Genomic DNA, 25,920 nt, shown 5'->3' with positions numbered 1-25,920 from the left:
AAAATGAAGTAGGCTATGCGTCTGCATTTAGAACTGAACCGTTCTAAATCGTAAAACAAAATTTTCGCCAATATTCAGAACTTTTTTTTCTCTTCTTTCTCTCATACGATTGCACATAGTGGTTAGAAACGTGTGTTCATAAAAAAAGGTAAAATACGCGTTTGATGACGGCCTGGAATCCACCTGGGTGGCATTCAGTTCTAGTTTGTTGAGATGCTGATAGAGTTAGAACCCATTACTCCTGACACCTGGGGTCCGGTCTAAACAACCCTGTCACACCTGAACCATACGCAATCAAAACCGGCTCCGCAAGCCTAACTTCATTTTGAGTATAGCCAGCACTGATCCAGAAATCCAGATGAGACCCTGCCGACCGTGGCTGGCAGTGCTGCCGGTAGTGCGGTCTCATCTCGCGCTCAGCGACCCCTGCTGGTCGATCGAGTGCCTGCAAGTTCATCTGCTGAGCTGCGCGTGAACCTGCCGTGAACCCGATTTGAGGGGAGAAGCACTGGCTGACACTAGCAAGTGTGCATTACTGCTTCCCACGCCAACCACAGAGCTTCCATAATCACCACAGAATCTTCTCTAGGTCCTAAAAATGCAAGACGACAAAGAGGGGATTTCATTCTTCCATAAGACTGAGTGTTAGGGGCCACCTCTACACTAAGGACTATTTCCCCACTGTTGCTCTCGACTAACCTGTTTTTATTCACCTCGGATCGGACTCTCATTTTCATCCAAATTCACCTCAGTCTACTTAGTGATTGCTTTCATTCTGTACCGGTTCTGCAAATGTGATTGACTGGGTGATATTTTTAAACCGGAAAGTGGAGGAGTCGCCGCCTCATCTGAATGGTGCTTGTTTGAAATTTAACTGAACGCTTAACTGAACTCTTAACTGAAATTTAACGGTTTTATGGCTTTGAACAGAGATGGCGGTTCTTTTGTGTGGCTCATGCTGGCAAAGCACAAAACCTGTATTCATAAAGAATCTCGAAGAGCAGGAGCACTGATCAAGGATCCTTTCAGCACATCATGTTTAAGGTTAGGGTATGGGCAGGTGAACTTGATTCTAGATGAGCCCTCCTACTCAGATGCTTTACGAATACAAGCCCTGATTTAGGATCAGTTTTGCACTTTAGTTCATAATGTGGACGGTTAGGATACAGACAGGCAAAACCTGACCCTAGATCAGTATTGCTGATGTCCACCGGTTGAGCTGCACAGTCGTACTTGCGTTCCCTGCGCAACCTGTGCCAGCAGACTGCAGGCATTCGGAGATGCATGCTTTAAAGATAAGTACCACTGCACGTCTGGTTGGGATGTGGTTTTATATAAATAATAATTTAAAAAAATATTTAATGGCAAAAAAAACAACAACCTAACAGAAAACGCAGAATGAACACAAACGGGGCAGACAGGGCCCCTTCTCCCCTTTTCCTGGAACATTCCCTTTCACCAGATCTGCCCATCTCTCCCTGCATGCACTTTTAAAACAGGTTTCAATAATTAAAATAATAATAATAATAATAATAAAAAAATAATCATCATCATCAACATCATCCTCACAAGTAGTCTCGTCACTGACATCATTAACATTTCCATTCTTTTAAAACCTGACGGGTCATTTTGAAACTGCTACCAGTAACTGGGAAATGAAATCGAAAAGAGCCAAGAAGAGAAATGGCAGAAATGCCAAATTCAACATGGCTGCCAAAATAAGTTTTAAACAGCAGGTCCTCCCGCACTTCCACTGGGGAAAGGGTGTTTTCAGAAACCCGGGACGTGACTTTGGGGAAGAGGGGAGACGGGGGTGAAGAGAAAGGCAAAATTAAACGCTGGCCTCCGGTTGGGCGAACAGTTCATCATCTCTTCTTTTCCCTAATCCTTCCTTTCTCCCCATCCTTCCTCCATTTCAGTCCTTGCAGCAGCAGAAGTAATGTCCTCCGCAGGGCACTTCCTGGAGTCACAAACTACTTTCACCAGTCTGAAATTATGGATTTTGGGGGGGGAGGGGGAGAAAAAAAAAAGGAAGAGTAATATCTTTGCTCTTCTCTCTTCAGGCTGAAGAAAGGATGAAATATGAAGACAAACCTGAGAGAGAGAGAGAGAGAGAGAGAGATTTTAACAGGCTAAAAGATAGCTGATACCAAAGAAGACAGCTGGTAACACACTTCTACATTGTGCACCAATCACAGTAGAGCATGCTGAGAGTGGATTTCACCAACAGCCAATCAAGATGCCCAACTCAGGGAAGTGCGAGCAGTACAGGAAATATCTGCTGTCTGACCTCAGAGAACTGACCCCACAGCCTGCAGTGACCTATTAACCCTTCACAATCTGTTTCTGTGTGTGTGTGTATACAGTGTGTATACATGAGTTGTGTTACATGGTTGTGAGTGTTAAAGCCCTTCTGTATCCTCACTCCTGTGGAATGACTCATACAGACAGGACTGAAGGAAAAGGTTCTGCGCACACACACACAGACAGACGGACACACACACACACACAGACACGTGCTCGCACACATGCACGCACACACACAGACACAACAGACAGACACACACACACACACACACAGACACGCGCTCGCACACATGCACGCACACACACACAGCACACACACTGCCACAGCAGCCACACACACAGACACACACAACATGCACACACACCCAGACATGCTGTCGCCATGCACGCACACACACAGACACACACATATGCATGCACACACACCTCAGACTGTGTGGGAGGTGTGAGTGAGTCATAGAGGGCTGTTGAATGCCATTAAAAGCTGTGACTCACTCTTCCTCTTTCACAGCTTCTCCTGCACTCGTCCTCTCCCTCAGCATCTGTCCCAGAATCCCCCTCTCATTTTATAACAGGCAGGAGGGAGGGGGGGGACAGGGAGGGGAGAGAGAAAGAGGGAGAGGGACAGAGATAGGGGGAGAGGGAGAGAGGGGGGAGGGAGAGAAAGAAGAGGAGAGAAAAGGAGAGAGAAGGGGAGAAAGAGAACAGGGAGGGAAAGAGGAAAAGAGGGAGAGGCACAGAGAGAGGGGGAGAGAGAGAGAAGGGGAGAGAGAGGAGGAGAGCATGCATCCAATTCCAAGCCCAGCTGCTGCAGCAGGCTTTACCCTCTACTGTGAGCTCAGACGAGTGAGCCGGACAGACAGACAGACGGACCGACGGACGGACAGAGAGAGAGAGAGAGAGAGAGAGAGAGAGAGAGACAGACGAACGGACATACAGACAGAAGTGCAACAACACCAGGCACACGCACACACACACACACACACACACCCGGGTCTGTGACCCTTCTTACATGTACAGCCTTACGTAACCGAGAGCATTCAGCATCCCCGTGTGTAATTAGCTCCGCCCCCTCCCCCTCCCCCCCAGGGGCCTGACTCACCAACAGCCAATCACAGCGCTTCTCTCCAGAGCTCAACGTCACATCGAACCCCCGACCTGCAATCAAGGCGTCACTCGCGCCCTTCAACCCACTCAACCCAACACCACTGCCCTTACACAGAAACATCTGCACTCAACCCAACACCACTGCCCTTACACAGAAACATCTGCACTCAACCCAACACCACTGCCCTTAACATCTGCACTCAACCCAACACCACTGCCCTTATATGGAAACATCTGCACTCAACCCAACACCACTGCCCTTATATGGAAACATCTGCACTCAACCCAACACCACTGCCCTTACACAGAAACATCTGCACTCAACCCAACACCACTGCCCGTACACAGAAACATCCGCACTCAACCCAACACCACTGCCTTACACAGAAACATCCGCACTCAACCCAACACCACTGCCCTTACACAGAAACATCTGCACTCAACCCAACACCACTGCCCTTATATGGAAACATCTGCACTCAACCCAACACCACTGCCCTTACACAGAAACATCTGCACTCAACCCAACACCACTGCCCTTAACATCTGCACTCAACCCAACACCACTGCCCTTATATGGAAACATCTGCACTTAACCCAACACTACTGCCCTTACACGGAAACATCTGCACTTAACCCAACACTACTGCCCTTATATGGAAACATCTGCACTTAACCCAACACTACTGCCCGTACACAGAAACATCTGCTCTTAACCCAACACTTTGAGACACGCCCCCTAATCACTGCCCTCACGCGGACAGACCTGCACTCACCCCGCTGGTGTGGGCGGGGTCACTGCTGCTTGCAGGCGGAGAACTTGCGGATCTTGCTGGCGGCGGACGCTCCCTTGCGGGACGGGTTGGAGGACGAGCTGGACCGGCGCTCCGCTCTGGCTTTGCCGAGCGGCGCCGGGTCGGTGCCGTTGGCGCACACGGGTTTCGGGCCGGGCTGGGGCCTCTGCTCCTCCACCTGCCCTGCAGCACAGAGGCACACACAAACATGCTGGCTCTGACCCGGTTCTGACCCGGCTCTGACCTGGCTCTGACCCGGTTCTGATCCGGTTCTGACCCGGTTCTGACCTGGCTCTGACCCAGTTCTTACCCGGCTCTGACCTGGCTCTGACCCGGTTCTGACCCGGTTCTGACCTGGCTCTGACCCAGTTCTTACCCGGTTCTGACCCAGTTCTTACCCTGTTCTGACCCGGTTCTGACCTGGCTCTGACCCAGTTCTTACCCGGTTCTGACCTGGTTCTGACCCGGTTCAAAGTCAGCAGTCATTTTAACTTAGAGATTGCAAGCTCAAATCCAAGGTGGGGCACGGCCATCTTGAGCCTGGTCCTTGAATTCCATCCATCCATTATCTAACCCACTAACTCGGGGTCGCTGTGGGGGCTGGAGCCTATCCCAGCATGCATTGGGCAAGAAGCAGGGATACACTCTGGACATTTCGCCAACCTAACGCAGCGCACACACACCATTCACTCACACCTACGGGCAATTTAGCGTCTCCAATTACCCTGACCTGCATGTGTTTGGACTGTGGGAGGAACCCGGAGGAAACCCACGCGGACACACAAATTCCTGGATGACATTCGAACCCAGAACAGAGCTATCCACCGCCCCACCGTGTCGTCCCCTAACCCGAATTGCTTCAGTCCATCTGTACAAAACAAACACTGTGCAGAAATTCGCAAGCTTTGTAAGTCACTCTGAATAAGTAAAAACAAGACCAGGTTAAAATCTAGTATACAGCTGGACTGAACCGGCCAATGTCACAGACATGCGCAGTGTAACTTTATCACTCAGTCAGTCAGTCACTCACTCACTCAGTCTCAGACATTCGTGTTTATAGGGCTGGCACCGCTGTTGCGGTCCAGCCAAAAATAAGTATATTTAAAAAAATATTCAGCCTAAACATCTATCGGATGTGATCGAGGTCGTGGTCAGTGAGCAAACGCTACAGCGATGCAGAATGAGCAGCATTCGATTGGTCCGTGAGACAAAAAACCCAGAATCCCCTGCAGCTTCGCCCCTCGAGAGGACTTCTGACCCGTCCCAGTTACCCCCAGCACCCCCAGGGGGGCTGAAAGCAGACAGTTTTGGGGCGTGCGATGCAGGCAGCACTTTTAATTCCTCATCACGGCCTGCAGAATCCGCTCTACTCTACTCAGGAACACGTTTTTTTTTCTTTACTTTTTTTTATTTTTTATTAATTAGGGCGCTGCCAATTATGAGCTTGAACTCAAAACTGCAGAATGTGTCTGTCTACCCCGGATCACCAGACACGGCGTTTAAAACGGCTCCAGGGCGGAAGACTCGGGGATGCGGTCATATCCAGAGCCCCGAGATCACAGGCGCTCAACACGCTGGCATCAGCGAGGAACAGAGTGCCCCCCCCTACACGCCACGGCCCTTGTCCTCCATCTTCCTCCCTGATTTGAAATGGCCAATCACAGAGGAGCATCGGCGAGTGCAGCCTCGCTCGATCGCCAGGACGACCAGCAGAAAGGGCTGCCTCTGTTCCTCTGCAGTGCCCTTTAGGACTAAAAAACCAGGGAGGGAGGGAGGGAGGGAGGGAGGGAGGAGCGACGCACACCCAGCTGCACGCAGCAGGATGACTCACTCGGTTGTCGAGGCAACGCAGAAACGCCCCGGTGTCTGATCCGCGATTAGAAATGCTTCGGAGTGTCCGCGGCCGCGCAGGAGCCCGCGTTCGGAACGCTCGGGAGGCGGGGTCGTGCGTCACAATAAGAGCGCGGAAGGTACGGTGGGAAAAAAAACGGAACACCGAGAACAACGCGCGTAAGAGCACTGTGATGTCACAAAGTCCGGGGACAGAGAACTAATAAGAGCGCAGTGTTGTCATAGCAGTGGAGAACAGAGCACCAGTAAGAGCACAACGTGATCATAGAGGTGCAGAATGCAGATCTCTAAGAGGAACGCAGAGAGGTCACGGAGGGGTAGAACAGGACCCCACCGCACAGGACCGTGGTTGTTCCTGCGCATGTTCGTTTTTTCGGCATACGCTGAGCTGAATGTGGGCGGTAGCAGCAGAGTAACCCCCTGGGGTGCACTGCGGAAGGGCTGTCCTGGGAGGGACTCCATATGGGGCCCATTCTGAAAATGAGGTCCAGTGCTCTGAAGGTGGCATTAGAACCCTATTAAGTCTCAACATAAGGCCCTACACTAATGCGACAGGACCATTCAATACAGAAAAAACTCAACAGAGACGTTAAAAACCCAGGAAGGTTAGAGCCCACCTTTCTGCAGGGACCTATAGACCTGCTCCCCTGCTGACACAAGACACAGCTGGGTAGAAATGACTCATCAGATATCACCTTTTTTACATTCTCCCCCCCTTTGTTGCCACAACAAAAGAAGCCAAAAGGACCCAGTCAGAAGCCTGACTGCAGACCGATTATGAGACGAATGACTCACTGGATCCGTGAGAACACACGCACACCACTGTGCACACACACACACACACACGCCACGCGACACACCACAGCGCACCGCACACACACACACACACACACAGTGCGGGCCATCGAGCATGGCGGCCCCAAATCTGCGAATGACTCCGAACGCGAGGACCGCGCGCGGCCTGTCGGGTTGCCGTTAGCGATGGTAACCCACGCGCCGGGAGACTGCATCCGGCTGCCTCCCACCGTCAAACCGTCACCGCTCACGGTTACCGGGAGACCAGGAGCATCACCCACAGCAAAGGGGGGGGGGCGCCCCTCTGTCACCAAGGTGATACTTACACCTCCGTCACCCAGGTGATGCTCACACCTCCGTCACCATGGTGATGCTCATACCTCCGTCACCCAGGTGATGCTTACACCTCCGTCACCAAGGTGATGCTTACACCTCCGTCACCCAGGTGACACGTACACCTCCGTCACCATGGTGATGCTTACACCTCCGTCACCAAGGTGATGCTTACACCTCCGTCACCAAGGTGATGCTTACACCTCTGTCACCAAGGTGATACGTACACCTCTGTCACCAAGGTGATACGTACACCTCCGTCACCAAGGTGATGCTTACACCTCCGTCACCAAGGTGATACGTACACCTCCGTCACCAAGGTGATGCTTACACCTTAATTATTCATGTGCGGTGCTTACACCTTTCTTTTGTACGTGGCGGGCGACGACGTCGCCTCCTTACCCGGCACAGTGAAGTCCTGAGTGTAGATGATGTCGTCCTCGTTGTCGAAGAACTGTTCGTCATCGTCCTCGTGGTACCCGTGCAGGTCCTCCAGGTACGGCAGGACCGTCATGCTGCGCCAGCGGTCCCTGCCGTCCGCGCTGGGGGGGACGGGCACCGGCGGTTCCGAGCGGGGGTGTTTCTTCCGCACCCAGCTGAACGGGACAACAGAGACCCAAACGCCCTTCACTTGTGTCCTTAGCAGAGCAGGCTCTCCAGAATGTGTGTTTTTTCCCAAAGGTCAGTGTTCTAGAACTCCGTCCCTTTCCGTCACCAGCGGTGATTGTGACATCAGCGTTACAGAATGTTCAGCTGAGAACGTTCCAATCGCGTAACTGTGACCTCACACCTTAAAGGGCTACACTGTATGCAGTACATTGGGCTGTACAGTACTGTGTATGGTATATTGTGTGCTGTAATGTATATGGGTTGGCATACTGCACATTGTACTGTACAGTGTTCACTACGATACTGCATTGAATACTGCATGTGCTGAACAGTGGACTGCATGGTACTGTACGCACTGTACTGAGCCGCGACTCCGGTTCCCGGTGGCCGGTCGCTGTCCGCTCCCTGATTTTAGTTCTCCGCAGCGTTTCGGTGCGTTCCCCGCGTCTCCCGTCTCGTGCCCGTGAGTCGCCCCGCTAATCGGATCATCGCTTTGCCCCAGACTGCACTCGCACGTCTCCTCATTTCAGCGATAGCCTGCATGTGTGGTTTTTTCCCCCCCCAGTATTTTTAAGTTCCTGCCTTTCTTCTGTTCAACGCTTGGTCTTCATGTTCTCTCTCATGTTTGTTTGTCCTAGCCACTCGTCCCCCGTGTCTAGTTTTTTTTTCTGGGTTCTGTCCTCTCGTTGCCTTGTTGCCATTTTTCTTTTCTGTTTACCTCCTACCTACCTCTGCCTGCCTGCCTACCTACCTCTGCCTGCCTGCCTACCTACCTCGGCGTCAGAGACGAGTGTCGATCCCGATGCCAGGGTCCTAATCCTTTCTGTGAGCCCTGACAGTATTGCGTATTGTATACTGCATCAAATATAGTTTATGTTCAAATTGTACACTATACATTGCTTTGCGCTGCATTTTGTATACTGCACTGCATATTAAGTTCTGCATACTGCATATCGTACTGTGTCGTATAGTATAAAAGGCTTTGTGGTCGATCGCCATGGGAACACGGCGTCCATGGGCGTGGCACCCCCCCCCCGGCCTTACCAGCAGAGCTCATTACTAATTAAGCGCCACACATGAATAATTAAGCAGGGCTCATGAATAATTAAGCAGGACCTGCAGCTGAGTCACTCAGAGCACGGCATTCTGGCGGGTTTATCCCCATCGCGCCATCAATATTCAACAGGCCCTCTCCTGAAATATGGGAAACACACCATTGTGTGTACAAGTACTGCAACAGAGCTGCACACAGAGTTTGGAGGAGGGAGGCGGGGCATATAATTAAACATGCAGAACCTGATTGGCCGAGAGGCAGGCCAATACCGCAGGCCAGGGCCAGAGGAGTCGCATGGGGTGAGGGAAACGGGCTGACGAAACGCTTCAGAGGGACTTCACCTGCTTCAGCCAACACTTCACAACCACAGACCTGTCTGCCGGCACATTAAAACTGGATTAAACTGGAATAAACTGGTTTAAACTGTCTGGAGGCCCAAACAGGAACAGTGAGAGGGTTTAAAACTCCTAAATGCTGGATCATAAGAGAGAGAGCAGCTGCGTGACTGACTGTTACAGCCCTTTCGCTGGTTTAAATATTAATGCCGATGCTAACTTTCCATTTTTACTTTCACCATAAAATGCTTCTTCGTTTGCGGCAGTGCGTTGCCATGAAAACACGGAGTGGAGCCGGGGGATCCAGTCAGAGGAGGCAGAGAGAATTATGTGGCGATAATCTGGGGAAATTTTTCGATTCACAGAATCACTCAGCAAAAGCTCAACATGCAAGCCTGTGTGTGTGTGTGTGTGTGTGTGTGTGTGCACATGTGAGTATACGTGCACATATGACTGTGTGTGTGTGTCCATGCGTGCACGTGTGACAGTGTGTGTGTGTGCACATGTGTGTGAGGGAGAGAGTGTGAAGGAAGTGTAACCTCCCACTGGTCATGTGGTCAGGCATCGCCATGCCGACACAGGGGCCTGCTTCAGACACCCGTTACCAGGGAAACGGCTGTTTGCCTTTAAACAGCTAGGGCAGTGTGCAGGAGTTCACACAGGGGCAGGCGGGGGGGGGGGGGGGGGGTGTGTGGAACAGAGAAAAAACATTCTCAGCTTCTCCCTCCTTCCTGTGCAACTCAGTGACATCACTGATCACCCCCCCCCCACCCATGACCACTGCCCATAAAAACCTCTCCCTCACTCCGAAATGATGGAAAATTACCACACAAAAAAAAGACAGGCTTCGTCCATTTCTCCTTTTAAGCCTGAGTAGAACACGCTTGTCTTTAAAGAATAATCAATATTGCCAAACTACGTTCTTCAATTTTACTTTTGTAATGAATTTTTTATTTTTGAACAACTGATTGATTGCCTTTTCAATTCCACAGTGAAACACTTCACGCTGCTAGTTGCTTTACGTGAAACCTGCATCTCCAAGTACAAAAACTTACTATTATTATCGTTATCGTTAATACAACACATAAACCTTCAACGAGGAATGTCACTTATTTGAAGTGAGCTCTATTTAAAAAAAAAAAAAAAAAAGAATAATAATGAATTCATATCATCGTTTACTATTTTCAAATAAAAAAGGAACCTTCGCCGGTTTGGAAGCCTGTCCGTCTTTAGGAGCCGGCTCGTTTCCCCCCCCCCCCCCGGTGTGTATTTTAAGCCCAGATCAGAGCAGAGCCGCCGCCGCACGCCCAGCCCAGCGTTTGAAATGCTAACTCCGCCGCCGCCGCGTCATTGTCATGATTTCCCTTTGAAAAACGGGAACGGGCGTCCGAGCTGCTGCCGGTGTGAGAGCGCTAATTCACTCTGAAACTGCCGGGCCGGATTCGAGCTGGATTCAGGCTGGATTCAGGCCGGATTCAGGCTGGATTCAGGCCGGATTCAGGCCGGATTCAGGCTGGATTCAGGCCGGATTCAGGCCGGATTCAGGCTGCATTTGAGCCGGATTCAGGCTGGATTTAGGCTGGATTCAGGCCGGATTCAGGCTGGATTCAGGCCGGATTCGGGAATAAGCTGTTTTATGCGCCATCATGAGAAATAAATAATGCTATGTTTTATAAAAAGGCAAACTGACGGATGACTTACTTGTGCTCTCTGATGCGCTGTATAGAGAATCTCTTGACCGGGTCGTACTCCAGCATGCCTGAAACAATGAGAGGCGAAGCACAGCTTTAACCAGGAGAAGGACAGATAATAAATATTAATAAATAACAGACACACGAGGAAAAGCCAGTTCAGTTTTCAGTTGTCCTGCTTATGGAGGGAGGGGGCGTGGTCTGAATTCGATATCAGGTTAGCGGTAGTCAGCGCACCTCCCTACCGCCAAAGTCACAGCGGTTTAGCAGGATGCGCCTCCCAGCTGCCCCAACCTTCACCCCCCCCACAGGAAACAGAAACAGTGCACAGCAGCTGGAGGACAGGAAGCTCGCTGTGATGTCACCGCCGATCGCCTCATCTCTGCGTTCTGACCATCTTACCGCTGGCTTTTCTGTGCTAAGCACTCTGGGCCGCAGTGTATCATACGAGGGATTCATTATTATTATTATTATTATTATTATTACTGCTATTGATATCTATCTGTAATTCACACAGGGCATCTGCCACTGCCATCCCTCACACTTAAATTAAGCTCTATTCTTAGATCCCCCCCCCTCTCTCTCACACACACACACACGCGCGCGCACACACACACACACACACACACACACACAAAAGTCTTAAACAGCGACACCCAGACAGCACTATCACGGCGCCATCTGCTGGTCCATCTGTGAACGGCAGCTCCCCCCTCCCCCTCCCCCTCCCCACCCACACTGTCCTTTAGAAAGCCCCCCAGCCCAGCCCCTCAGTGGGATTAAACAGAATCAAGCACGGGAAACAAAAGCAGCTGACGGAGATTAAGCTAATCCCGGCTTCTGTGCAGGACGATTCGCACCAGGCTGCGCCTTTTCTTTGTTTTTTTAGTTGACGCTAGTTAGCCGAAGCGGCTTTCGATGCATTTAAGTGGGTCACTTCCTGGCAGTGCACAGAAGCTCCGTCTATTAAAGTATTTAGTTCACCGTTCATTTATTTATTTACCTCTATTTATACAGGACAGGTTCACTGCACACACAAGCGCTCTTTCGCAGCAATGCCCTGTGAATGCCCCCCCCCCCTTCAGGTAGCCTCACCTGCATGCTTTGATTTGGATTCATGTAAAGCCTTCCCCCCCCCACAGTACATGTTTGGTTTTCTTATTTCCATGGCAACAGACCACCACCTGACTGGGCCAGACCAATGGGACCACACCGTGAGAGCATCCACAGGAAGACGGCCATTTACCTCTCAGGAGGTCCGATAAGAGGGGGGAGCAGTCTTCGGGAACGCTGTAGTCCCCCTTGCCGATGTTCTCGAACAGCTTGTAGATGTTGTCCCCCTCGAACGGATACAGACTGGTGGTGATGTTGTACCTGCGAAGGAAAACGGCTGGATTAGGGTACGGACGGAGGGGTTCAGCGAGGTGAGCATTTCAGCCTCTACTCAAGAGCTCTGAATGAAGTGCGCATCGCTAATATGGCAAGAGTGGGCGTGGCCGCCCTGAGAGGGGGTGTGGTTGTTCTGACAGTGGGCGTGGCTGACCCAAAAAAAAAAGTGGGCGTGGCTGCTCTGACAGTGGGCGTGGCTGACCAAAATAATGGGCGTGGCTTCCCTGGTGACAGACAAAGTGCCACTTGGGAAGGTTCTTCCTGTTCCAGACTCTGAACATCAGGAACCCCGTGATGGCCGAGCTGCAGTGAAACCACCTCTGATTGGTGGAGAGATTGAATTGACCCCGAGACCTTTCTCAGGGTCAATTCAATCTCTCCACCAATCAGAGGGGTTTGGGGGGGGCGCAGACTCACAGGGTCACCCCAGCGGACCAGATGTCCACCTTGAAGCCGGAGAAGGTGTCCAGGCCGTTGGCGATTTCGGGGGGCTGGAACGCCGGGGAGCCCTGACTGGTTCTGCACGTGTCGTCCTCCGCAAAGGGGTGCAGAGCCTGGGGGGGGAGGGGGCAGACACCACAGGACCCCTTACCAAACACGCTCCAGAGCACAGGGTCTGCACAACATCCCAACTTCAGCAATCAAACATTCAATCACTCAGTCAATCACTGTGGGTCCCATCCACACACTGGAACAGAGCCTTAACAGATACCAGACCATGGGGCGCCATCCACACACTGGAGCAGAGCTTTAACAGATACCAGACCATGGGGCGCCATCCACACACTGGAGCAGAGCCTTAACAAATACCAGACCATGGGGCCCATCCACACACTGGAACAGAGCCTTAACAGATACCAGACCATGGGGCCCATCTACACACTGGAACAGAGCCTTAACAGATACCAGACCGTGGGGCCCATCTACACACTGGAACAGAGCCTTAACAGATACCAGACCATGGGGCCCATCCACACACTGGAGCAGAGCCTTAACAGATACCAGACCATGGGGCCCATCCACACACTGGAGCAGAGCCCTTCTGAGAGTCTTCAGACAGACGCACGGTCAGCACGACCCCCTCACCTCGGCCACGCCCAGGTCGGATATTTTCAGCGCCCCGTCCGTGGTGAGAAGCAGGTTCCCCGGTTTGATGTCCTTGTGAACGATTCCCTGGCTGTGCAGGTACTCCAGGCCGTCCAGGAGCTGGCAGAAATACCTGTGAGAAGACAGGCAGGTACCAGCGTCTGTAGGCTTCTCTACTGAGAGACAGGGCTCTTCTTCTTTGGTTTTTGTTCCAGTAGCTGTTTAAATGGAGAGTTGCAGTGCATGCTGGGATTTGGAGTGTTTCAGCATGCTGTGTTAAAGTCATTGGTTGGCTGAAGAGACCACAGACCCTGCTTTAAGGCCTAAACTGGCTGACTGGAAGAAAAAAGGAAAACAAAAAAAAACACAACCCTGAAAAACACTGCAGTGTTCCAGCACAGGAGTGTGATAAGCAACCATCTGCAGAAATGTGCGAGTTTGCATTATAATTAAGCACAAAAAAAAATCTCATTTTAAAGGACAACCAATGCGGTGGAGCAGGAAGGCACATTACAGACGCCAATCAAATCACTCTTCCTAACTTTGAGGCTCGCTAGCCATCTGGAAACGGAGAACGAGTTAACTATTTCAGCATTTTTATATTTTTGCACAATACGCCTGACGGAAAGACACAATATTACTGCGCTGAACATCGTGAATTATGGATGCAAAAAGAGGACAGTTCCCGCCACTTTGAAAAAGGATAATGGCGATGGATTTAGCCATACCGTTCACACCTCTATGGCGCTGTCTCTCCAAGCCATTTCTGATTATGAATATGTGGCAGAGGAGTGGCTGCTGGTTGCTAGGCTACTGTAAAAGGCTGGGTGTGTGTTTGTGGGGGGCGAAGGAGGCGGAGTCTTACCCGTGAGCCTGATATCCCGGAAACTGCTTCTCCGGAACGCTGTCAAGGACCTCCTGCATTCCGCACACACAGTACTCCATCACCATATACGTGGGTTCAAAGGTCAAAGAAAAAATAAATATAATTTTTTTTTTTTTTTTAAGGAACCAAGAGGAGCTCGCACGGTGGAGGACTCCCAGCAGGGGGCGCTGAAGGCCGCTAGCGCTCAGCTATCAGGGGAGAGACAGACGCGCATGACAGATTCCACGCTCCAGAGCATGAGTCAGCAGAATCTCAGAACACAGCGGAGGGCAGCCCTGGGGAACGCTAACGCTAACGCGCTAACGCTGCGTCTTCACGCTCCACCCACCGCCCCAGCGTTCTGCGCCGCGATATTTACCGCTCAACAACAAGAATAAACCGTCCGGGTCACAGACGTCTTTTATCAGGCCACAGTTTTCAGGCTTTAAAAACAAAAAACCGACCAATTCATCACAGGGTCAAAGGGGGATTGCTGACGCATTGTCTGGAAATGGGTGCAGAGCGAGATATTATTCCCACAGTCTGCAACAGAGCCGACCAGTTTCAGCAGCAGCCATGAGGGAATTCTGAGTGAGAAGACTGAGTCAAATGATTTGTGTGAGTGAGGAGCAAAAAAAAAAAAACATTTGGCTTAATATAAATAGACAAAATCAATTAATTTCAGGGTCAGTTTCAAGTGTAAATGAGAGAAAAACACAGAAGTGGATGCATTATGTCACCAGTCAGGGGAGTCTTTTGGAAAGAGCCGCATCAAAGACTACAAAAAGTCGATCGATCCGCAGTCCATCCTGAGCACACAGGACAAAGAGAGACATCTACTGGTCAGCGAATGAAACTGCAACACAAAAAAAAACCCCCCCAAAACCCTTAATCACGTTCTCTCCAACAACCCTGCGGGGAAACACCTGCAACTGCATCTGATGCACAGTTGACCGTGATAAAAAATACATTAAATTAAAACGGGGGAAAAACAGCAGTGCGGGCGAGCTGACTGAAAGAGTGGTCAGAGGAAAGCTTAAATCTTGCTCTCTCGTTCTCTCGCTCGTGTGCTCTCATGAGGTCGGCCGAGCGGCGACGGGTGCGTATGACGCATCAGAACGCTATTTTTAGATTCAGCGAGACCCTGCGCTAGCGAGGCCTAGCGGCTAGCGCGTAGCCGCTCTGCAGCAAGCATCGGGGGGGGGGGGGGCTGTTTCTCGTCTCTGAATTAGAGGTCAGGATCCTCCTTTCGATCACAGCTCACACTTTTGGGGCGGTACAGGAACAGCCAGACGCCAGAGCTACTTGGTCACAGCCTGTCATCCCCAGGATGAAATTATTTCAAAAGGATTGTTTTTAAGGAACATGGCAACCCTGAACAATGCATCATCTTTATTATAATCAGACAACAAAACCAAAGAAACTGGTTCCCTGTGGAATTCATTAATAGGCCATCAACCAAACCCCCCATCCCACTTTCTCCCAAAAGGATATATTTTCTGTTTCTCTTCGTTATACAACACGTCGACTAACTGGATGACATTTTTATGTCTCAGTCTTCGTAGCAACTGGATTTCTCTGCGGGAGGGAAAAAAGAGGCAAAGAGGTTTTAAAAATAAACACACAATCTGACAAATTGCCTCCTGATCATACAAGATTATCGTACTATATTAAATCCATCTGTCCATCCAGGTGTTATCTAACACTTATTCCTGGTCAGGGTCGCAGGGGGTGCTGGAGCCTATCCCAGCGTGCATTGGGTGAGAGGCAGGAATACACCTTGGTCAGGTGTATGCCATCGCAGGGCACACACACCATTCACTCACACACTCATACTTACAGGCAATTTAGAGTCTTAAATCAGTACGTCTGCATGTCTTAAGAATGTGCAAGGAAACAGAAGCACCCAGAGGAAACCCATGTGGACACGGGGAGAACACGCAAACTCCACACACCCAGCCAAAACATGAACCGGGGACCTGGTTGCAAATATTAAATGATGTCATATTAATATGATGGTGTTAGAATTCATCGGGCACAATATGAGCAGAGGGGGAAAAAAAAAGGTCACTTCTTCACATTCGCCAGTAGGGGCAACAGTGAGCTCTCGGCCTGTGATCCTCCACGCTGGGGTGCCAGACTGTAGGCCGGGAGGGCTGCAGTGCCTGCTGATTTTTGGTACGTTTCCACGGTAAAGTGATTCATTCAAGTCAGCGATTGGCTAAAGAGTCCACAGCGGTATACGCCTGCTGCTGACAGGGTTGCAATGCATGCTGGGAATGTCAAGAGGCACCCCCCGCCCACCCCGCCCATCACAACAACAGGAAGTAATTCCGTTTCAACAACAGGACGGACTCCTACGGCTCAAGTGATCACTGATTAACTCCAAACTGCCTCACCATAGGTGGATTTGTGCCCCATGGTCTAATGCGTTTCCACAACACACACACGCACACGCACACACGTACACACACATACACACACACACACAGGGGCATTTAACGTTGCACCTGAGGGCTACAAGGCCTCACTCCTTAGGGAGTTGCAGAGAACGACCGCTTAGCCAATGGGACCTGTCACACAGGGGCTGCAGGTTTGATTCCAAAGCAGGACACTGGCATGGTATCCATGGGAAAGGCGTTTGAACAGCTTCAGTAAAATATTAAGCTGTATTGAATTGCATGTGAAACGATGTAAGCTGAGTAGGCTGGCTAAATGCTAACAGATAAAAGAGTTGCATATGGCAGAAGGACAGATGAACACAGTAGAAGTGGGCATGAGTGTTTGCTTCCAAAAGTAATCATTTAGAACTTGCTAAAATGTTAAGGACCGCATTCAAAACAACAAATTTCAGACGCAGGAAAATGCAAAACCCCGTAATATGAATTCTGTGCTCGATTTGGCACAGATCAAAGTTCAGAGCACAGCAAAAGCCTTTTTTAACTGCCAAATGAAAGTAAAAAAAAAAAAAAAAAACAGGGGATGCAAGCAAGTGAGAAATAAAGAACAGATGGCTCTCTCCACAGTGGGGGCATCCCCCGAGCCGCACCTTTCCGGCTCTCTGATTGGCTGTTCTCGCATTCTGGAACGGGCAGTTGATCCGTCAGTTTTGCGCGGATGGAGCAGAGTTTTTATAATGCGTCACAATGGGCAGGCACGAGACAAGCGAACCCGGTTAATGGCTCGAAGTGCCGGCCTGTTTAACGTACAGCACATGTCCGGGTGCAGTGTCTTTTATATCCCGCCATTTTAATAACTTCTCAAAACGCTCCTGCATTTGTCTCAAACAGGTCTCTTCCAGTTACAACACCCCCCCCTTCCTATTCCACAGTGAAGCGCCCTGTTACTACCAGACTGTAAACACAAACCAAAGACTGCACGAACTCAAAGAGTGAGAACGCGGTTTAATGATTCACTCAGACAAGCTACTACAAACAGAATCCGCGTGGCTACCTGCGCGTGTTCGCCGAAATGAAGTCTTAAGGTCAGCTGATGACTGGCAAAAAAAAAAGCGCCAAACACACGCGCGCTTTTCCGCACCGTGCCCCACTGCCAGCTGGACACAGAGCCGCGCGCATCAGCACTCAGACCACTGCGGTTTTGCGTCAGATGCGTTTATACTACCGCTAAAAAGGGTTTAAAACTACCGCCAGAACGCGTTTATACTACCGCTAAAAACGGCTTAAACCTACCGCTAGAACGGGCTCCTCCTGGAGTCGCGCTATCAAATGCCGAACGTGCACCGGAGGCCACAGGACTCTATGTAAACACTCCGTGTTTAGTAAAAACGCCGTTTTTACTATATCGCTTCAAAAAAGACAAGACAAGCCAAGCCAAATGGCAGCTGAAAAAAAGGCTGCTATATGAAAAACCACGGACGGTGACGAGTAAACGATTGGCAGCACTTGATAAGAGCCGCTCAAATAGCTGCTCTTCGGCCCTCTGAGGCGACCCACACCCCATATACCTTGCCACACACCCTCACCCCTGGCTTCTGGAAAACCCCAAAACCCTAACACCTCTCCCCCGGGTGTCAAGGACCTCATCCCTGGCATTTGGGGACCCGCCCCCCCTCAGCCCCAACCCCTGAGGTTGGACGCACCTGTGGCTCTCTAGCGTCGCGATTGGCTCTGGGACGGAGATCGACCACACAAGATCTCCCGCTTGAAAGAATCCGGTGTCACGTGTGTCAATGTGACACGTAGCCCCCCCCCCCCCCCCCCCCAGGTCACGTGACTCACTTTTTCACGTTGGCCTCCCCGTTGGGGATCCTGCGCAGCCTCTTCTTCTTCAGGATCTTGACGGCGCGTCGGCAGAGCGTCTCGGAGTCCAGCACCTCCTTCACCTTCCCGTACGAGCCCTCGCCGAGCAGGTCGCCCATCAGGTACTTCCCGATCAGCTTGGCCCGCTTGCAGCGCGGCTGGTAGATCACCTCCGTGGAGTCGATGTGGTGGATGAAGGTGTCCATCCCCATCAGGTCCGACCCCGTCAGGTAGTCCATGTGCGCAACGTCCCCCTCGCTCATCTCTGAACCCCGCCCGCAAACAAAGCCTTTAAAAAAACCTCCGCCCACAACGATCTTCCTCCGTCCTCCCCCCCACCCACCCCGATGTCCCTGTTTCAGCTGAATGGGTGGGGGGCTGCTTAATGTATGAGTTGATCTATTGAGTGTTTATTAATTAACCGAGTGACCGATTCATGAATTCTCTGTTTTCTTTTTAAAAAAATACAATGACTTACTGAACTACTAAAAAAAGGTCAAGTGTCTTCATTTACACCAAAAATATGTCAAAAAGAGCAACGTTGCCCGCTTTTTCTGGCAAATGGCAACCAAAGCCGGCTCAATTCAGTCCAAAGAAAGCCAGAGATCCGGTATCAATTCAGATCATTTGTGGTTAACTGATAAGATTACATCCCATTGATTTAAAGTACCGGAACCGCCGCTCGAAAGTGGCAGAAAACAGACTATTGGCACAGATCCGCCCTTGGTCAGCATGCCTGTATTCGATGTCCTTCGTCTCCAGTTCCGTGCGTTATCAGTAAGGTGACGTTTCTTCTGCTGAATTAAGTAGCGTTTCGCCTGGTGACTTCAAAAGTAGGCTATGCAGTATTTAGTCTACAAACCACCGCAAACGAGACTTCCTTCTTTGGTTGTTGCTTCTTTACATATAGTCTCTCGTAAAACTGAAAACATCCGGTTTTCCTTAATCCGACATCAGTCAGAACCGTACATCACTCCCTCGGGCTGGATGCCTGACCAGCTGGCGAAGAGTTAAAGGCAAGTTCTTGGGTGTCCATCGCCAGCAAACCATGATCTTGCTCCATGGAATCTGTAATTTAAGAAACCAAATCATTTCTCAGGCTCAAGAAGTAACACATTTACTGTTAAATTTAAATAACGGCTAAACTCTGTAAAACATTTCCACGTGATATGACAATTTAGTTCGCTACGTATATATAAGCTCACATCAAGTTAGCTGATCACGGACTAAAATCCCTCGTATTAATGTGTACAGCTTACAAACTATTTCCAGGTATTTTCGAGACCACTTGACAGGTATGTTATGTCAATGTTTATACACACATTGCACACACATTTATTCCAAAAAACATAACTTGTGGTCCTGTGTCCTTTTTTTTTTTTATCATCCGGCTCACGTCACGACTTCTCAGAGACATTGCAGTATTTCCGTGATTCTCCTTTGCTTTGAAACAAAAAAAAAAACGCTAACACTCTGAAGCTTCGTTAAGGTTAATAAGTAAACAAGCTAGCCAGCCATAAACGACATTGTGAGTAAAGCTTGCGTTGTAGCAACGCCGCGTCCCTAACTGTGCAACGTTTAGCAAGCCAACAAAAGCGACAAACTGTATTTGGCTACGGGGTGTTATACTCCGCAAACATACCGGTTTGCATGGGGAACTACATGCAGTTCCAGTGTCCAACTACGACTAAGGTTAGCGCAGTGAACACACACCAGCGGCTCCACGCAGACACGCGTCCCTTCCGTTTATTTACAGTCTAACTCGTGCATTCCCCAACTCAACACCGGACCGTGAATTATGCACTAGGTCTTTGGCCCATTAACGGTCTTGATACCGTTGCAAACTTTCTAATCTTAATATTTATGAAACGTTAACAAGAAAATGTTGACACTGGTGGCAACCATGCCGGGACCGAATAATTTAATCAACTATAGGAGCCGAACCAGTAAGCAAATAAAGTCAGATATTGCTTCATACAGTCAATGTTAGCTATTAGCTAATAGTTTGCGGTAAACTCGCTAAGTTAGCTAGCTATCCTGTTAATGTTAGTTAGTAGTTAATAGATTGTGTTAGCTACAGTTCAGATGCTCAGCCACAGTAATTCTTACTTACGCATTCAAATATCTATGAACGATATTTCATATTTTAGCTACCTCTTCAGGTTTTCTTTTCCTTGCGTCGTGCCGGTGCATGCATGACTGTTAACTGAAGGTTTGCAATCCTCAATCAGCTGCTGTCAGACTTCCGCCATCTTGTTTACCTCCCCCCTCGCGCGAGGAGGGGGGGGGGAAGAAAAATACACGGTACGTCGTTGCGTCAGGCCCAGTAACCAATTGCGTGCGTTTTCATTGGTGATTGACGCAATCGTACTTCGGTACTACGAAAACGAAATGTGTTGGTTTCCACTACTACTCGGAACCTGATTTATAACAGGTGTAAACGAATCACTCGGGCCAGCTAACATTACCGCTGATGTTAAGGTTAATGGTATCCAGACCAATAATAGAATTGTGCGCATTTTCTGCGAAAAGAAAAGTAACACGGTGTCCCGCTGGAGTTCCATGAATTCGGCGGGCATGCGAAACCGCGACTTGTATTAATAAGAGACCATAAACACAAAGTGGTGTGCGTCACGATTTTTTTTTAGAACATTCTTTTATTATGTTGCCATTGATTTCCTTCAGCGTTTTCTCGTCTTCCTCTCTGCCAGTTGCTCAGCGCGCCAAATAACTACAAATCCGTGTGCATGGATTCGTAATCCGAGGGCACGGTTTATAAACCGAGAGTACAGATTTACACATGGGTCTTTTTTTCTCAGCTGTCCCCAGGGGGGCACCGTAGAATATGGCATGTAACGCGTATAAATCCACTGGGTTTCAAAATAACAGCCCTTGTTGGCCATATGCAAATCAAGAGATGCATTTAGCCGAAGCTGAAGACCGTGCTCCCGTGACCAAGGGAACTGATCATAAACTGATGGTTTATGATTGCTTCTCTTGGGTGTTGTCGCATTCTGTAGTGGACATTCATGTGTTAATATACCATGTCCTGGAATTATGTATGGAAATCAAATCAACACAAATGTGCTAAACACAAAATACAATATGAATAATATTAATTATAATTCCTTGCATATTTAGGGATTTACTCTGCATATTTAAGAATATGACATGTGCAATAGCAGATTGCATATACATATTTTAATTCAGTATTTTTAAAGGCAACCATTGGGCCTGAATTGTAGCTGTGATCAGGTGTGCCACCACAGATTTTAGGCCGTGTGATATAATCTCACATTGGGTCCCACCACCCCAGAAAATCCTATGTTCTAATATTTTGTGAAACCAAGGGCAACACAGTTGTAATTACATTGTAATTACATTGTAATTACAAATGTAAACGCTGTCTGTGACTCTATTTCAAATGTTCTCACTACAGTAAGTTCCCTCATAGACGGCCAGGTAGCTAGCTCTCCTTTTATTTCACAGTCGTGATTTGAAGGCGCTACGCAAAGTAATTTCGATGCATCTCTGCAGTAACAGTGTAATTACAGGTAATGCGGCTGAATACAGGTACTGGGACCCCAGGTGTTCAGCGGGTGGTTTAACAGACCGCACGCTGCAGCTGTCTTCCGCAGATTAAACCCAAGCACACACGATGACCCGGCCTGGCGTGCAGCTGGAGGCGACAGCGCTGGGCTGTTTCAACGAGCTTCGTGTCCCTTGCTGCGGCTCCTTAAACCGCTAACCTCCAGCCAAACGTTATATCAGCACCTAATTTTAGCACCTCATCCACAAGAACAAGTTAAGAGCAACAGAACAGCTCTCTCTCTCGCTCTCTCTCTCTCTCTCTCCCCCCCTCTCTGTCTCTCTCTTTCTCTCTCTCTCGCTCTCTCCCTCCCTATCTCTCTCTCTCATTCTCTTCTCCTCTCTCTCTCTCTCTTCCTCTCTCTCTCACTCTCACCCCTCGTGTGCCAGACTTTAATACTGGCTGACTAAATAATTAAATGCACTCCTCCTCTCTTCTTGCTCAAACTCACTGTGGTGACCATCACCCGTTAAGACCTCAACTAAACAAATTATCCCTCCTCACCCTGTGCCTCAAACTCACAAATGTCGCATCAGCTCCCTCACTACCTCCTCCTCACCACTCTCAGCTCACTCATCACTCATCACTCATCTACGCCTCACTCACTCACTCACTCACACTAACACTCATTCACTAACTCACTCACTCGCTTGCTCACCCACTCACTCACTCACTCTTAGTTATTTGATTTTATTTATTTTTTTATTATATTTTATTTTATTCTAGTTATTTTATTATACACTATGTTGGTTACTGTTGCTATATTCTGTGATCTTTTATTATACTTATTGTGTCTTAATTGTTTTTGTAATCTCGACCTGGCCCTCAATTGTACCTCCGAGAATTAAATAAAGGTTCTGACTGACTGACTGACTCACTCACTCACTCATTCACTAACTCATTCGCTCACTCACTCACTCATTCACTAACTCACTCGCTCACTCATCCACTCACTCACTCACTCACTCACTCATTCACTGACTCACTCACTAACTCACTCACTCATTCGCTCACTCACTCACTAACTCACTCGCTCACTCACTCATGCTCTCACACAGCCCGCAGCTTGCCTGCTCCTTACCGAACGCATTCTCACTAACTCATATTTACCACGTACTCCCACACAACGCCACGGGTCCTATTACAGCACTCCTCACCCCACTCATTCACCTGGCTCACTCCTTCACTGGGGTCACCGGACGGTGGTCACATCCTCACACTACATCACCTGGCTCAGCTGCGCTGTCACTGACCTACAGTCACCAGCTCACTCAGGCCATGCTCACGCCCTGCCTGTCCACTGAAGGTTTCTGCTCAGCTGGAGAATGGGGGGTTACAGTCTACAGCGTAATCCGGGGACTGGCCAGGCAGCGTGTCACTGTCACATGCGGCTGGCGTCCTACCAGCTCATCAGGGGCTGGCTCAGGCTGCGCTGTCACTGGGGGGGGGGGGGGGCGGGGGGTTGCAGTCCTACCAGCTCATCAGGGGCTTGGCTCAGGCTGCGCTGTCACTGATAAATGAGACTCCGGGGGGGTGGGGGGGGGGGGGGCGCAATTCTGCCAGCTCACAGCTCCGCCCAGAAGGGGGGTAGATCCCAACATGACCTCCCCGCTACCCTCACACACACGGAACGCGCTGTCGTACACTGTAAAGATGTGGACCTGTTAGGATGAAAACAACGCCTAAATATTTCCCACTGAGATGTATTTTTTGTCTACGATCATGTGCAGTCGTTTGTGTGCTTCCCCATCTGCGCTGAACGGCTTTTCTGATCGCGATAATATCGCTTATTTCAACATACTGCAGGATATTTGATTCCTAAACACACAAATCTAAAAAAACAAATCTGATCAGGCTCGTTGAAACGTACAAAAAGCGGATGAGCCAAAAGAAAGAGAGCGAGCCTCTCTCGCGCTTCAGGAGTTTTTCTCCTTCTGTGGTGTTTGGCAGCTGTGCGGTTTAGATGAGTCATCCACAGTGTGACGTAGCGTGAGGCTACTGCGTCCCTGAAGTGGGAGAGATCCTGCATCTTTGCTGCTCATTAAGGGTTATTTGGCCGATGCATTTAGCCCCATCAAACTCCACTGATGATGTCAGAACCAGGTTCCTCAGCTTGGCGGGAGACACACTTTATTTAGGGTTTGCCAGAGCTATTTCTGTGCTAGGTGCCATTGTCTCGCATGAGTGTGTGTGTGTGTGTGTGTGCGTGTGTGAATGGTTCGCGCTCATGCCTACCACGGCACTTCTCCACCCTAGCTCCCCAGTGTTGGAATGAACTCCCTGTTCCTCTACGAACCACTCAGTCGTTGCCCATCTTCCACCGTGGCCTGAAGACTCATTTCTTCAGGCTGTACCTGGACTAACTATCACCACTCTGCAGGGCACTCCTCATCTAAGGTCATTTTTATCACTTATATCCTTCCTCTTTGTTCCTGTAGCACTTTATTTTTACACATGTACCACCTGTACCACTTTATTGCATGTTGTTTGTGGCCATAATCAGACCTTTTGTGTGTTTGGTATAGTTTTCCTATTCTTCAGTGTGCACTTATTATTGTACGTTGCTTTGGATAAAAGCGTCTGCCAAATAAATGTTATGTAATGTGTGTGTGTGTGTGTGTGTGTGTGTGTGTGTGTATAATTGCAGAGCCTGATTCTGTTTCATAATTTTTTGTGTGTGCACAGTCGTAATTCCTTTGATTGCGGATGTGTGTTGTTGTGGTACATTATGATTGCAATGTACTTGTGCTATTAAAAGGTCTTTGAACTGGGTTTACCTTCCTGCCCCCCCCCCCCCCCCGCCGTGAAAAAAAGTGAGCAACGGTGGGTGAAATAGGTATGCTGTCTGTTCATCGTAAGGCAGTTTACTATGCGCTTGTGTTGCTCAGACCTCAGTGGGTTTCGCTCAGGGCAGTGGGCAGGTTTTGGAAACCACTGTGGCGTGGAGGTCAAGGATAACATCTAGGATACAGGATTGAATCTCAGCTGCACTGCAAAAAAAAAAAAAAAAATGCTGTAACAAAACAGCAGCAATGTTGCCAGTAAAAAAACATTCGATGAAGGGTCAAAATGTATAAATCCTGTTACTTTATGGGATAACCAATAAATAATGAGTAATTGCTTCATATATTCTCCATGACTTTGACGGTGTTTTGAAAAAAAAATTAAAAATTCTGACCATAGATTTTTTCCAGTGTTACCGTTTGCTGCAGTCACACAGCAAATAGCGGGTCACGTAGACTGATCCAGGTTCATCAACTAAGCAAACAATAAAATATGTCTTCGTTGATAAAAAAAAATGTCCTGATTGGCCAATAACAGGACACTGTACAATGTCAATAATCTTGAAATGGCACCATCTCCTGGTGGCTGCAGGTACTTCAAGGAGCAATCATGCGGTTTGAGCTGTGGTCTATCTGTGGGTTTGAGTTAGATTCGATCAGCCCGTAACGCCATTTCGCTAATGATGAAAGCAATATGTCGTAATGTTTGACTGTAGGACTCTTAGGCTCTTATTCCTTCCAGACAGTAACACTTGGACGCTGAGACCTCGTGGAAGTACACAAAACTGCACACGGGCATGTATTAAAGCTCCAAATCTACATTACTTTCAGAATCGGATTTACCAAAATCTGCTCTTTGAGACCAAGTAAAATTACATGGTGCCGAATGTGAAGGATTACTGTGTATGTTAACGTGGTGAAGGGGGGTTAAAAATAATTCTGGACTGTAATCGCTTTGGTCATCTAAGTGGTTGTATTGTATTATTGTCACTGTTTAACAAAAAATGCTAACTGATCAACGGTAGCGCATAACTGAAAAATCACAATCAATCTACGATGCCGGAGTTTTA

General features: G+C 49.1%; 1 protein-coding gene across 3 annotated transcripts; it reads right to left on the bottom strand.

The window, feature by feature from the left end:
- Positions 1–1,312: 1,312 nt before the first annotated feature.
- LOC135251298 (serine/threonine-protein kinase STK11-like) lies at positions 1,313–20,789 on the bottom strand. 3 transcript variants are annotated; one of them, XM_064328613.1, is made up of 11 exons: positions 20,633–20,789; positions 18,458–19,546; positions 15,711–15,794; positions 14,217–14,306; positions 13,352–13,484; positions 12,683–12,819; positions 12,123–12,250; positions 10,887–10,944; positions 7,590–7,783; positions 4,181–4,391; positions 1,313–2,094 (listed from the first exon to the last, which is right to left on the bottom strand). In XM_064328613.1, the coding sequence occupies exons 2-10, from the start codon at positions 18,739–18,741 to the stop codon at positions 4,210–4,212; spliced, it is 1,290 nt and encodes a 429-aa protein (XP_064184683.1). In that variant the 5' UTR covers positions 18,742–19,546; positions 20,633–20,789; the 3' UTR covers positions 1,313–2,094; positions 4,181–4,209. The 3 variants fall into 3 exon arrangements, with proteins under 3 accessions (XP_064184683.1, XP_064184682.1, XP_064184684.1); XM_064328612.1 differs by having other exon boundaries at positions 4,191–4,391; XM_064328614.1 differs by having other exon boundaries at positions 4,191–4,391; positions 20,592–20,763.
- Positions 20,790–25,920: the final 5,131 nt, after the last annotated feature.

Source organism: Anguilla rostrata, chromosome 3 (assembly GCF_018555375.3).
Source record: "Anguilla rostrata isolate EN2019 chromosome 3, ASM1855537v3, whole genome shotgun sequence".
NCBI lineage: Eukaryota > Metazoa > Chordata > Actinopteri > Anguilliformes > Anguillidae > Anguilla > Anguilla rostrata.
This window is presented reverse-complemented; position numbering and strand designations above follow the sequence as displayed.